Source organism: Cherax quadricarinatus, chromosome 15 (genome assembly GCF_038502225.1).
Source record: "Cherax quadricarinatus isolate ZL_2023a chromosome 15, ASM3850222v1, whole genome shotgun sequence".
Classification (NCBI taxonomy): Eukaryota; Metazoa; Arthropoda; class Malacostraca; order Decapoda; family Parastacidae; genus Cherax; species Cherax quadricarinatus.
This window is the reverse complement of record NC_091306.1, coordinates 20,233,805-20,248,625: the sequence shown is the minus strand read 5'-3', so window position 1 is coordinate 20,248,625 and position 14,821 is coordinate 20,233,805. Positions and strand designations below refer to the sequence as shown.

General features: G+C 40.1%; 1 protein-coding gene across 2 annotated transcripts in view; it reads right to left on the bottom strand.

Annotated features, from left to right (window-relative positions):
• LOC128692165 (uncharacterized) overlaps nt 1-14,821 on the bottom strand; it is a 70,904-nt gene that overhangs the window by 13,531 nt on the left and 42,552 nt on the right. For both annotated transcript variants that reach the window (XM_053781239.2, XM_053781240.2), the window contains exons 2-3: nt 5,536-5,626; nt 4,349-4,457 (exon numbers count right to left, since the gene is read on the bottom strand). In XM_053781239.2, coding sequence (XP_053637214.1) covers nt 4,349-4,457; nt 5,536-5,626 — 200 coding nt within the window. The remainder of the gene's footprint in view (nt 1-4,348; nt 4,458-5,535; nt 5,627-14,821) is intronic.

Here is a 14,821-nt window from a genome sequence, read left to right as displayed (position 1 = left end):
CTCCAAGCCATGAAGAACCACAATATGAGGCTCATGAGATGGAGCCTACAACTGCAACCCTATTCTCTCAGAATATTACACATTGCCGGCAAAGAAAATAAGTTGGCAGACTCTTTATCTAGTCTAAAAATTATAATTATATATTAGGTTAGGATATGTTAAGGACCTTTGGTAACCGCTTTCAAGCTCTTTTTTTTTTTTTTGTCCCCTTCTGTGGGTTTTTTTTTTAAGAGAGAGAGTGCGGGATACTGTCCTCCCGCACTTTGGACCTACGTTAGCCTGAATGTCTGCTATCTCACTCTAAGTTTAGGGTTTGGCTTTTTGTCGCGAATAAAGCTGAGCTTTATCTAAGAGTTGGATGGTTGAGAGGAAAGGCGGTCCCATTATATGGTGCCATGGTGGCACGGTTACCAATGGGAGGTGGGGGCCTAAGCCTGAGCCCTCTCGGGGTGGGAGTGTGGCATGCAAAGAGTACGTAACCTTTATTCGGTGCATATACACACCCTCACTGAAAGGCTATCTCCCCCAACCAGCAAACCAGGTACTAAGGGTTGATGATGGGGCCCCGTCGTTCAATCAGTACCCAGGTTCCAGCCAATAAGAAGATGGTTTTGGCATTCACAGAGGTGTTGTGGGTGCCACTCACCTGTCTGCCCTTGTCATTCCCATTCTAGAGCTGGTTGAAGCACGGTCTGCTCTCTAGTGGCTTCTATTCTGCCTTGCTTACTGTGGAGTCCACTAATACCCATTGTTGTACATAGTGTATATAGTGTACATACTTCTGTTCTAAACTGGTGAAGGATAAAACAAGTCAAAAGTTTTTCTGCTGTGTTTATTTTGCTCCCTTTACACCCAGGATAACAGGCCTTTGGGACTCCTGGGTTGTAATACCTTAATTAACTCTATACTCTCTCAGATACTCCTGACCTAATCCCATTTATTTCTCCCAATTGATACTCCACTAACTCCCTCAGCTCTGTTTCACTTAGAGCTTGGACACCAAACTTCATTCATAACATTGCAATCTTTTCTTTCTTATCATCTTCACTACATCCATGCACATTCAAACAGCCCAGCTTTATTAAATGGCAGTAAAGCAATTGCAAAGAATTACAGACCAATAGCACTAACGTCCCACATCACAAACATCTTTGAAAGGGTTCTAAGAAACAAGTTTGCCACCCACTTAGATACCCATCAGTTGCACAACCCAGGGCAGCATGGGTTTAGAGCAGGTCTCCCAATTACTGGACTACTATGACATGATCTTGGATGCTCTGGAGGACAAATAAAATGCAAATGTAGTATACACAGACTGAAAAAGCCTTCAACAAGTGTGATCATGGTGCAATAGCACACAAAATACATGACAAAGGAATAAAAGGAAAAGTTGGTAGATGGATCTATAACTTCCTAACAAAAAGAACACAAAGAGTAATAGTAAACAGAGTAAAGTCAGTGGTGGCTAACATGAAAAGCTCTGTTGCATAAGGTACAGTACTTGCTCCCATCCTGTTCCTCATCCTCATATCTGACATGGACAGAGATGTAATCCACAGCACCATGTCCTCCTTAGCAGATGACACCAGAATTTGCATGACACTGTCATCCATTGAAGACATTGCAAGCCTCCAAGCTACATCAACCAAATCTATACATGGGTTGCTGAAAACAATGTGAAGTTCAACGAAGACAAATTTCAATTACTCTGCTATGGAAAACTTGATGAAATTAAAACTGTATTGGAGTATAAAACAAATTCCAGCTACATAATAGAGCAAAAAACAATGTATCTACCACATCTGCTAGGAAAATGGTAGGATGGATAATGAGAACCTTCAAAACTAGGGATGCCAAGCCCATGATGATTCTCTTCAAATCACTTGTTCTCTCTAGGCTACAATACTGCTATACATTAATGGCCCCTTTCAAGACAGGTGAAATTGAAGACCTGGAGAATATACAGAGAACTTTCACGGCACGTATAGGTATGATAAAGCACCTAAATTACGGGAATGGTTGAAGTCACCTTGATTTGTACTCCCTGGAACACAGGCGAGAAAGATACACGATAATATACCCTTGGAAAATCCTAGAAGGACTAATCCCAAATCTGCACACAAAAATCACTCCCTATGAAAACAAAAGACTTGGGAGGAGATGCAACATTCCCCCAATGAAAAGCAGTGGTGCCACGAGTACACTAAGAGACAACACAGTAAGTGTCAGGGGCCCAAGACTGTTCAACTGCCTCCCAGCCTACATGAGGGGGATTACCAAAAGACCCCTGGCTGTTTTCAAGAAGGCCCTAGACAAGTACCTAAAGCTAGTTCCTGATCAGCCAGGCTGTGGCTCATATGTCAGTTTACGTGCAGCCAACAGTAACAGCCTGGTTGATTGGGCCCTAATCCACTGCGAGGCCTGATCACAGACTGGAGCATTGGGTCATTAACCCCTAAAACCTTCTCCACGTATACTCCAGGAGAAGGGGTTATTAGCCCACTGCTCCTGGCATTTTAGTCGCCTCTTACGACATTCATGGCTTACAGAGGGAAGATTCTTTTCCACTTCCCCATGGAGATGAAATGAAATAAATATGAACAAGAACTATTTAGAAAATAGAAACATATTCATATTGGTGTGAATACATATATGTGTACATGTATATGTAGTGTACCTAAGAGTAAGTAGAAGTAGCAAGATGTGCCTGTTTTGTTGTGTGTTGATGAGACATAAAAGAAATACACTAGCAATCCTACCATGGTGTAAAATAAATACAGGTTTCCACATGCATTTGGCATGATGGTAGTACCTCCCTGGCTGGTTGCTGTCTACCAACCTACTACATATTCCACATGCATTTGGCATGATGGTAGTACCTCCCTGGGTGGTTGCTGTCTACCAACCTACTACATACTGAAGTACAGAAGTTCTTCTTTCTTTCAACGTACTAGCCATATCCCACCGAGGTGGGGTGGCCCAAAAGGAAAAACGAAAGTTCCTCCTTTTAAATTTAGTAATATATACAGGAGAAGGGGTTACTAGCCCCTTGCTCCTGGCATTTTAGTCGCCTCCTACAACATGCATGGCTTACAGAGGAAGAATTCTGTTCCACTTCCCCATGGAGAAGGTACAGAAGTTGTTGCCATTAAATACTTCAACACTGGCAAATAAATTAAGAACACTATTAATTAGGTAGTAACAAACTGTCCTTTGTGAATCTCTCCCACACTCCCATTCTGTTTGGGTTCACTTCAATGTCTTTTGCTTTAGCTGTGGCTAGGCCCTGTGCATCTATTAGATTTCATATAAACAAAACATCATCTCAAATGAAGTTTACTGCCAATCTTATGTTCCCATATTTACATCTATTAGTACTTCATACTCTTATCAACCACACCGTAAAATATGAAGTGTATAACAATGCATACCCTCTTCTGATAGCATACAGATATCTTATTTACAGATAACCTTGAAATTGTACCATAAATCACAAAAGTATATTCAGCAAGTTCTTTGCACTGCAATTACTTGTAAATAATTAGCTAAATAAAATGATAGAACATGGATCTATCTTTGCAGCTCTCCCATTCCACCAGCAGGAGACAAAACAACCCAAGTCATGCCACTATAAGTGAAAAATACAATAATTAAAGCATGTGTGTACATTTTGAACCAGTATACAATGCACCAGTATTTGCAATTTGAATCATGCTAAAAATTGAAGAAATGGTCACCAAAACCACATTTTAAATTCAAGATAGAGATAAAGATACAACAGTTGCCATCAGTATATGCATTAACTCTATATTTCTCAAACAAATTTTTGTTGATTAATTCCAAGAATACAAAGTTCAAAAGAAATAAAATTTCTGTATTGAGGAATGAGGCAGTGCATATATATTTAGTCACAGTTTTATGAAAAGACAACATTATTTTGAGTCTACCAAACTACTTACAACTGGTTGTACTATCCAGTTATGGCTCCAAAATTTTAAAACAGATTCATCACAATTAAAAAAATGAATTTGCTGTGTGCATCTTCTGTAGAGCATGCCAAACAATCACCACTTCAATGCTTTATTTACCAAACATGTACAGTGGACCCCCGGTTAACGATATTTTTTCATTCCAGAAGTATGTCCAGGTGCCAGTACTGACCGAATTTGTTCCCATAAGGAATATTGTGAAGTAGGTTAGTCCATTTCAGACCCCCAAACATACACGTACAAACGCATTTACATAAATACACTTACATAATTGGTCGCATTGGGAGGTGATCGTTAAGCGGGGGTCCACTGTACTTGCAAGCTTTTTAGACTATTACAAATTAGGTACAAGAAGTTACCTTTTCTTGAGCCTCAAGCGCTTTAGCCAATTTCCAGGAGAGTATAGCTGAGATGAAGAACATGGGTGAAAGACAGAGTAGAAGGTACCAGCAAAACTCCCATGGATTTCTGTAAAGCCAAAATTTATAAAGATAATACTGTGCTACTGTTATACAGGGTGTCCCAAAAACTAGTGCATATACACTTGTACTCCATTCTCATTAAGGGATTCAACTGTCTCTGGACCCCATTTACTTTTTCACATTTCCAGTACCACTTCTGTACAAATTTCTGTTGTTTAAATATAAGTCTGTCATTATCCATTTTAAGGGTAATTTTTACCTAAAACAAAAATGTTACAGAGCTATGGGGAATTAGTGTAGACATTTTTTTGAGACACCCTCTATTTATTAAAAGCAATAAAAAGCATTTTTAACTGTATAGCTATGGAAGCACCATGACTTTTACTGTATCTAGTGACCTTAGTCCATACAATTCAGAATCCTTACTAACACAGTACAGGTAAGTAAGACACATGTGCAACAACAGTACTGTATTACTGTCCCAGTCCGAATCTCAAGTGATAATATGAACTCTTATAGGAAACCTAGATATTCTTAATGTGAAAAACTCATTTTACACATGGGAAATTACTGTCCTGTCCACATCTCGAGTTATGACATGGAATCTTATGGGGAAAATTAGATCTGCTAATCATAATTTAACTATTCTTACAGTCCCTATCCTGGATGACTGTATAATATAAATGAATGAAGGTGAATGTGCTTTCTTCTTTGAGTCATTCTGCCTTTGCAGGAAGTGGCTGTTGAGGTTAAAAAAAAAAAAAAGTGTGCATGTGTGTGTATAGTGCATGTCTGCATGCACACACACACACACACACACACACACACACACACACACACACACACACACACACACACACACACACACACACACACAATCTTATATATATTTACGGAATCTATTTAACTATCTTGCCTTTCCTTGCTTCCTAGCACTGTCTCCCTGTGTTCCATTTTTCACACTCAATGCACTTTTCAATTTAAAAAAAAAAACAAAAAAAAAATGGCTGTTTATATTTCTAACTTGCCAGCTTATTTTACTTAAAAACAATATTATTTTCATGTCTTGGTATACCTCTTTACAATGTTTTTCCTCAATCATTTAAATTTTCAAAGTATCTTACCTGGCAGCATACACAACTAGCTGGTGCAACCATCCACCACTGACCTCCTCTATGGGAGTTTTTATAGCATCGTCACCATCCATTTCGTTGTCTGAGGGAGAAAAATGTAAAATGTTGAACAAATGATTAATCATCACTTGAATGACAGACAAAATTCCAACAAATGACATAAAATAGACACATTTATTTATTACACAACCAACTTCACACTTAACCAAAAAGTCCAATAAAGCTGTGGAAAATATTCTCTGAGATTTATTAATGTGCTATATAAATCACAGCAATGTGTGGTGTGAATATAATGCAGAGAATTCGTAGTTTGGAAGTTAGGAGGAGGTGCGGGATTACCAAAACTGTTGTCCAGAGGGCTGAGGAAGGGTTGTTGAGGTGGTTCGGACATGTAGAGAGAATGGAGCGAAACAGAATGACTTCAAGAGTGTATCAGTCTGTAGTGGAAGGAAGGCGGGGTAGGGGTCGGCCTAGGAAAGGTTGGAGAGAGGGGGTAAAGGAGGTTTTGTGTGCGAGGGGCTTGGACTTCCAGCAGGCATGCGTGAGCGTGTTTGATAGGAGTGAATGGAGACAAATGGTTTTTAATACTTGACGTGCTGTTGGAGTGTGAGCAAAGTAACATTTATGAAGGGGTTCAGGGAAACCGGCAGGCCGGACTTGAGTCCTGGAGATGGGAAGTACAGTGCCTGCACTCTGAAGGAGGGGTGTTAATGTTGCAGTTTAAAAACTGTAGTGTAAAGCACCCTTCTGGCAAGACAGTGATGGAGTGAATGATGGTGAAAGTTCTTCTTTTTCGGGCCACCCTGCCTTGGTGGGAATCGGCCAGTGTGATAATAAAAAAATATAAAAAATCACAGCATTATTTGTATTTTTATTAGTTAGCTTAGTTATGGAATATCCTTATGTGAGCCCAAAAATAAGATAAATACAGTCTACCTACCTACCCTGGAGGGTGTTCCAGGAGTCAATGCCCTCGTAGTCCAGTCCTTGACCAGGCCTCCCAATGGATCAGGGCCTGATCAACCAGGCTGCTACTGTTGGCCATACGTAGTGCAACGTATGAACCACAGCTTGGCTGGTCGGGTACTGACTTTAGGTATCTGTCCACCTCCCTCTTGAAGGCAGGCAGGGGTCTATTGGTAATTCCCCTTATGTCTGATGGGAGGCTGTTGAACAGTCTTGGGCCCCAGACACTTATTGTGTTTTCTCTCAGTGTACCAATGATGCCTCTACTTATCACTAGGGGTATGTTGCACCATCTGCCCAATCTTTTGCTTTCATATATAGTCATTTCTGTGTGCAGATTTGGGATCAGCCCCTCTAGGATTTTCCAGGTGTACAATAAGATGTTTCTCTCCTACCTGTGCTCCAGTGAGTACAGATCAAGTGCCTCTAAGGGTTCCCAGTAAGTAAAGTGTTTGACGGAACTTACATGTGCAGTAAAGGCTCTCTGTACATTCTCTAGACCTCCAATTTCATCTGTCTTGAATGGAGCTGTTAGTGCATAGCAGTAACCAGCCTAGAGAGAACAAGTGAATTAAAAAGGATCATCATTGGCTTGGCATCCCTTGTTTTGAAGGTTCTTATTATCCATCCTATAATTTTTCCTTGCAGATGTGAGTGAAAATTTTGTGATCCTTAAAAGTGAGAGCATCATACATTTAGTCCTTCACACTACTTTTCTACTTTATTGTGTGACTAGAGTTTATAGTATACTCAGTTCTAGATATTATTTCCTCCAGTTTTCCATAACAGAGTACAGTGGTACCTTGACTTATAAGTTTAATTCACTCCGTGACCTAGCTCGTAATTCAGTTTGCTTGAACATGTATATCAAATAAATTGTTTTCATTGAAATTAAATGAAATGCCATTAATCCATTCCAGCGGAATTCCTGGTTCTCAGGAGGCAGGAAACAATACTTCAATATAATGCTAATATCAATTCTACGGCTGATTTATCTATCACAATTGATCTAATATGACAAAATAAACAATATAAATAACATAGAAGCATGATATACACTATAGAATGAATAAAATGTCATTATTTGACAAGTGGTGGCGGCCATTCCCAAGGTAAAAATAATTATCACTCTGACCACATCTTCCCATTCTTGCCCTTCTGAGGTCTTATTATAAGAGAAAATGGAGTGTTTGTGAGGCTAACTGCACTAGGTCACGAGTTTCATAAGGAAAACACTAAAACAAAAGCGATTTTCTCGGATTTATTTTTTCCCGAGTCAGGAGATCGGCCCATGTTTTGGGTGACTATCTTGGAAGTAAATCAGCGTAAATGCCTCGTGTCTTCTCGCAGAGAAGGCACAAGACATGAAGTACATACTACACTTGTACTGCCTCACTAAGCCGACTATAGCACACCTCGTTCGTGTTTTTCTATGATTTCATGCTTTAATTCAATGGACATCATCCTCATCTTCTCAGAACTCTCCTTTGCACTTACTTTCTTAGGACCCATGGTTAGAAAAAAGAAATTTGGCAAAATAACTGCACAAAACGCAAGCACAACACGAGAGATGCTTCCACAGCGAGGTAACCACATGCACTGTTGTGGAGTTCGCTGCGCCAACTAGTAGCGGCATATCTGAAGCTCGCTTGTAACTTGGATTTTGGATCGCAGTTCAAAGCAAAAAATTGACCGAATGACGGCTCGTAACTCAGAAAACTTGTAAGTTGGGGCACTCTTAAGTCAGGGTAGCACTGTAGTTGAAATTTGTCTTCATCAAACATCACATTGTTCTCCATTCCCAATGGAAAACTCGGTTTATATCTGCATGGAGATTTACTGTGTCCTCAATGGATGACAGTCTCATTCAGATTCTAGTATCATCTGCAAAGGATGACATCTCTATACCTAATATGAGGATAGGGAACAGGATGGGGGTGAGTACTGTGACTTGTAGGACAGAGTTTTTTCACTGTGGCAGACTCAGACTTAACTCTGTTTACCACTACTCTTTGTGTTCGACTGGTTAGAAAGTTGAAGATCCATCTGCCCACTTTGCCCATTATCCATTTAGGATGCATTTTATGTGCTATTACACTATGATCGCACTTGTCAAAGGCTTTTGAAAAATTGGTGTATACTACATTTGCATTCTGTTTGCCTTCCAGTGTACCCAAGACCATATTACAGCAGTGCAATAGTTGCGAGAGACAGAATAGACCTGTTCTAAGCCTATGCTGCCTTGTATTTTGCAATTGTTGGGAGTCCAAGTGATTTGAAATCATGCTTCTTAGAACTCTTTCAAAGATTTTTATAATGTGGGATGTTAGAGCTATTGGTATATAGTTTTTAGCTACTGCTTTGCTGCCACCTTTATGGAGTGGGGCTATATTCGTTGTTTTTAGCGACTGTGGGATTACACCCGTGTCTATGCTCTCTCTCCATACCATACTTAAGGCAAGCGAAAGGGATTTCTTGTCATTCTTAATGAACACTGAGTTCCACGAGTCTGGGTCTAGAGCTGAGTACATGGGCATTTTGTCAATGACTTTTTCAAAGCCCAGTGGAGTTAGGGTTATGTCAGAAATATGGCATACACTGACAGGATTTTGAGGCTTACTCATGAAAAAAATCATTTGGACTGTCAATCTTTAGACTGATTAATGGCTCACTAAACACAGAGACGTACGGAGACTTCAGTATCTTGTTCATTTCTTTGTTGTCATCGGTTTAAGTTCCATCTTGTCTGAACAGGGGCCCAATACTAAATGTGGTTATTGCCTTGTTTTTGGCATATGAAAAGAAATATTTTGAATTTCTTTCAATTTCACCAATTGCTTTTAGCTTCTCCTGTCTCTCCTGGATCCTGTATGAATTATTTAACTTAAGCTCAATATTTTCCACTTTCCTGGTCGGTGCTTTCTTCCGTATTTTAGATAATCTAGCCCCTTTGAGGAGCTCAGAGATTCTTCGCCTTCTCCTGTAGAGGGAGCATCTCTCTCTCTAGTTTACTTCTTCTCTTCTTTTTTCTTAGGGAAATATGCCTTGAGCATGCTTCAGCTGCCAGAAAGTTAGTCTTTTCAAGGTACTGGTTTGGATCCATGTTATTTAAGGCATCTTTCCAACATGTTTCCAGTTGATGTTCTTGTTGTTGAAGTTGAATTTGATGAAGGCACCCTCACAGCTGTATGTATTTTAATAATAATATTATATCTTTATTTCTACAAGTACATGTACATGGCATACAGGCCTAGCTGACATCAATGACATACTACTATATAGAAAGCCACTTATGTTATTTCAGGCAAATTAGCTCAATTTTTTTCCCAGGATGTGACCCACACCAGCTTACTAACACCCAGGTACCCATTTTACTGATGGGCGAACATGGACAACCGATGTAAGGAAACAAGCCCGGACACTCACCGTGTGAAGTGAGAACTTTTGGCACTAGGCCACGGGCCACCGTAGTGGGACCCCTGTGTATATAAGTTTGGACTTCAATTAGATTATGATCAAAATTAGTTGTTTTTTATATTATATTTCTTACCAGGTCATCATTAAAAATAAGGTTGGTAGAATTACCGACAATATGTAAAGTAAAAGGACACAAGTGCAACTAATGTGACATTTTATTGTGGCAACGTTTCGCTCTCCAGGAGCTTTATTAAGCCATTACAAACAATACATGGACACAGAGGGTATATATAGGCTCAGAGTGAGGTGCATTTATTACTACTACTACTACTACAACTTTTGTCACTACTACTACCACTAGTATTGCACCTCACTCTGAGCCTATATATACCCTCTGTGTCCATGTATTGTTTGTAATGGCTTGATAAAGCTCCTGGAGAGCGAAACGTTGCCACAATAAAGTGTCACATTAGTTGCACTTGTGTCCTTTTACTTTACATTAAAAATAAGGTTAAGTGTGTTTTCCAGTCTGGTTGACTCCACTATCAGTTGGCTTAGAGTGTATTTATTGCAGAGATTCAGCAACTTATGTGTGTGTGTGTGTGTGTGTGACTTTTCATCTGAGCTGTCTCCAGGGATTGTCTCTGCTATAACTTTATTTGCTACATTCTTCCATTCTGTATGTCTTAATTAAACTGAAATCATGAAGCAGCAAAATGTTTGTGGCTGGGGATGGAACGTTTTCCAGACAGTTGCATCTGGTGGCTTATATACAACCACAATGACTGAGTTTTAGTTCTTGATCTTTATTGTTAGACCTTCAACTACATCATTTGTGGTATTCAGTAACTATGACATACAGGCCAAATCCTCCTTGTTGCCTGCTGTTTCTGTCACCCTGTTATCCATATATTTCACTGTCAAAGTGGTCTTTGGTGTGGGTCTTTGTGAAGACTTCAAACATCGCATTTGACTGCTCTAGAAGTCCACTGATGAAAGGTATTTTGTTGTTGGTGGATGGCTTAAGGCTCTGTATATTCGCAAATACGAATGTGGCCGTATTGCTTGTTTGTGGGGGGGTTTTTGCTGTTAGCATAAGTGTTCGTGAAATGAATTTAACAATCAGAAAGTGGAAATAAGTGGCATGTTATCAGTTTCTCCAATGAGAAAAAGCCACTGATTCACACATTTTAAAACTCAGTTACAGCCTCTCCTCGCTTAATGACGGAGTTCCATTCCTAAGACCAAGTCGGTAAATGAATTCATCACTAAGTGAGGCACACACTATAATGGTTATGGGTAGGTGTCAATCATCTTTGATATTATTTTAATGTCACCTTTGCACCATATATAATATTTCGGTATATTTTTAAATGTTTGTACAGTAGTGTACTGTATATTGTAATAAACAGAATAGAAGAAATCAGCTCTTATATACAGTGGACCCCCGGATTATGACGCCAACGGATTACGTATAATTCGGATAAGTGACGTTTTTGTGTCAAAATAAACAAAGAACTCAGTTAAAGTCATTCGTCCCAATTGTGTCCGCGCGGCGTGAGCAGCCCGGGCACTCCATGTACAGCCAGTGTGCTATTGTTTACAAGCCCATGAGGATGATTCCATGCATACATGCGATACATTTTGTATTATTCCATTGTTTTTAGTGCTTGTAACTGCTAAATAAGCCACCATGGGCCCAAAGAAAGCTTCTAGTGCCAGCCCTTTGATAAAGAGGGAGAGAAACACTATAAAATTCAAGAAAGAGATCATCGCAAAATACAAAAGTGGAGTGCGTGTCTCCGAGCTGGCCAGGTTGTATGACAAACCCCATACAACCATCACTATCTTGGCCAAGAAAAAGGCGATCAAGGAAGCTGTTGTTGCGAAAGGTGCAAATATGCTTACAAAACAGAGATCGCAAATACTCGAAGATGTGGAGAGATTGTTGTTGGTGTGGATCAGCGAGAAACAATTACCAGGAGAGAGTGTTTCGCAGTCAATTATATGTGAAAAGGCAGGGCAGTTGCATCATGATCTCGTTAAGAAAATGCCTGGAACTAGTTCTCATATTGGTGAATTAAAGGCCAGCAAAGGTTGGTTTGAGAGATTTAAGAATGGTAGTGGCATACACAGTGTGATAAGGCATGGTGAGGCTGTCAGTTCTGACAAAAAAGTGTCTGAAAAATATATTCAGGACTTCAAGGGATACATTGAGGCTGAACAATTAAAACCCCAACAAGAAAATGCCAAACAGGACCTACATTACTCAGGAGGAAAAGGCACTCCCAAGACACAAGCCTATGAAAGACAGGCTAACTCTCATTTTTTGTAGTAATGCTAGTGGTGATTGCAAAGTGAAGCCTTCACTCACGTATCACTCTGAAAATCCCCAGAGTGCTCAAGAAAAACAGTGTCGTCAAGCCTAAATTATGTGTGATGTGGAGGGCAAACAGTGAGGCATGGGTCACAAGGGACATTTTCCTTGACTGGTTCCATGACTTGTTTGGCCCCAGTGTGAAAAAATACCTCCTGGAAAATAAATTGGAACTCAAGTGCCTCCTGGTAATGGACAATGGTCCTGCTCATCCTCCAGGCTTGGAAGAGCGAATGGTGCCATAGTTTAGCTTCATCAAAGTGAACTTCTTGCCCCCTAATACCACTCCTCTCCTCCAGCCCATGGACCAGCAGGTCATTTCAAATTTCAAAAAAAACTGCAGTGTTTCAAAAGTGCTTTGAAGTGACCTCAGACACTGAACTGACCCTCCCAAGCCTTACCTTATAGGTAAGGCTTGGGAGGGAGTGACATGCAGGACTTAGAACTCTGCTTGGAGAAAACTGTGGCCAGAATGTGTACAAGAAAGGGATTTTGAAGGGTTGGGGGCTGACCCTGAGGAGCCTATGCCAGTTGTGGAATCTATTTGTGGCATTGGGGAATTCCATGGGGTTGGATGCGAGTTTGGAGTATGTGGTAGAGTTGGTGGAGGACGACGATGAAGAGTTAACCACTACAGAGCTGCAAGAGCTTGAGGTGCAACACCAACAGACCACAGCTCAGGAATTTCCTTCAGAGGAGGAGGAGGAGAGATGGAGGAAGGTGCCGTCTTCAAAGATTAAGGACATTTGTGCAAAGTGGACCGAAGTGCAAACATTTATGGATGAACATCACCCTGACACAGCTGTTGCAAGCCATGCTGGCAACATCTACAATGACAAAGTTATGTCCCATTTTAGGGAAATCTTAAAGAGATGCCAGAAACAGAACTCTCTGGACGGGTTTTTGGTGTGACAGGGGTCCAGCGACTCAAGCTGTTGCTAGTGGCTTTACAAAACAAAGAAGGGATGTAAACCCAGAAAAGGACTTGGTACCTGAAGTCCTTATGGAAGGGGGTTGCCCTTCCAAACACTAGTACACCTCCATCCTCTCCCCTCCTCCCATCTCATCACTCATCAATAAGTCTTCAATAAAGGTGTCATTTTAGTATTGTTTATTCTGCATGCCTCATTGTTTTCTGTGTAGGGAAATGTATATTTCATGTAAAAAAATTATTTTGTTTAATACTTTTGGGTGTCTGTAATGGATTAATTGGATTTCCATTATTTCTTATGGGGAAAATTAATTCGGACTAAGACAGATTTGGTATAAGACACGCTCTCTGGAACGGATTAATGTCGTTAACCGGAGGTCTACTGTACATTATTTAGGTATGTATACTGGTCAGAGAGCCCATCGTAAGTCCGAGTCGTTGGTAAATGAGTAAGTCGGTGAGGAGAGGCTGTATTAATATCTTGAAAATTATAATTGAGAAAAATTTACCTCCATAAATATGAAATAAAATTAGAATTATTATTAAATGAATTAAATGAAATACAGAAAGTAAATAAAGCCTCATCTGTCAATGGAAAATGAAAATGAGGATCTCAGGGAGTATGACTACACATGTGCTAGTGACCAAAAGGAGGACACACATTCACCACCACCCAACCTCTACCTGTCTTTTCAGGTGTACATAGTACATCATCCAACTGACCCTCCAAATTACAACATTTTTCACTTTCAAAACTTGTCCTATTAACCATTTTCCATAAACCTCTTCATAATGTTACTTTGCTCACATTCTAGCAGTGCTTCACATGCCAAGAACTCCCTGTCACTACTCACTCCTATCTTTACTCCATATTTAATTAAAATCCAATAATAAAATTGATTTGCAATATTATATAAATCCAGTATGTACAGTAAATTATTCATCCTCCCAAGCTGTCCACTGCAATCATAATTAAGTGGAAAAGCATTAATACTATGTGTTACTCATTGTAGCATGTAACCATTCTACTCAGCTCACACATACTTGCTGTATAAGTAAGTTTATTTAGGCACAGGTATACATAAAATTATTATACATAGTGTAAATTACCAAGGATAACCCAAAAATGTCAAAGTTGCTTATTTCCACTGCTCAAGTCCCTATCGCTTTTATATCTATTTTACTTGGAGTATACCTAGAGGGTGTTCCAGCAGTTAATGCCCTCGCAGCCCAGTCCACGACTACACCTCACGGTGGATCAGGGCAGGATCATCCAAGCTGTTGCTACTGGCAACACACAAACCAACATATGAACCATAGCTCAGCTGGTCAGGAACTGACTTTAGGTGCCTGTCCAGCTCCCTCTTGAAGACAGCTAGGGATCTATCGGTAATTCCTTTCATGTATACAGGGAGGCAGTTGAACAGTCTTGAGCTCCTGGTACTTATTGTGTTGTCTCTTGGCGTACTCATGGCTCCCCTGCTTTTCATTGGGGGGGACATTGCACCACATGCCATCTTTTTTCCTTTCATAGGGATTGATTTCCATGTGCAGATTTGGAACTAGTCCCTAGATCTAGGATTTGC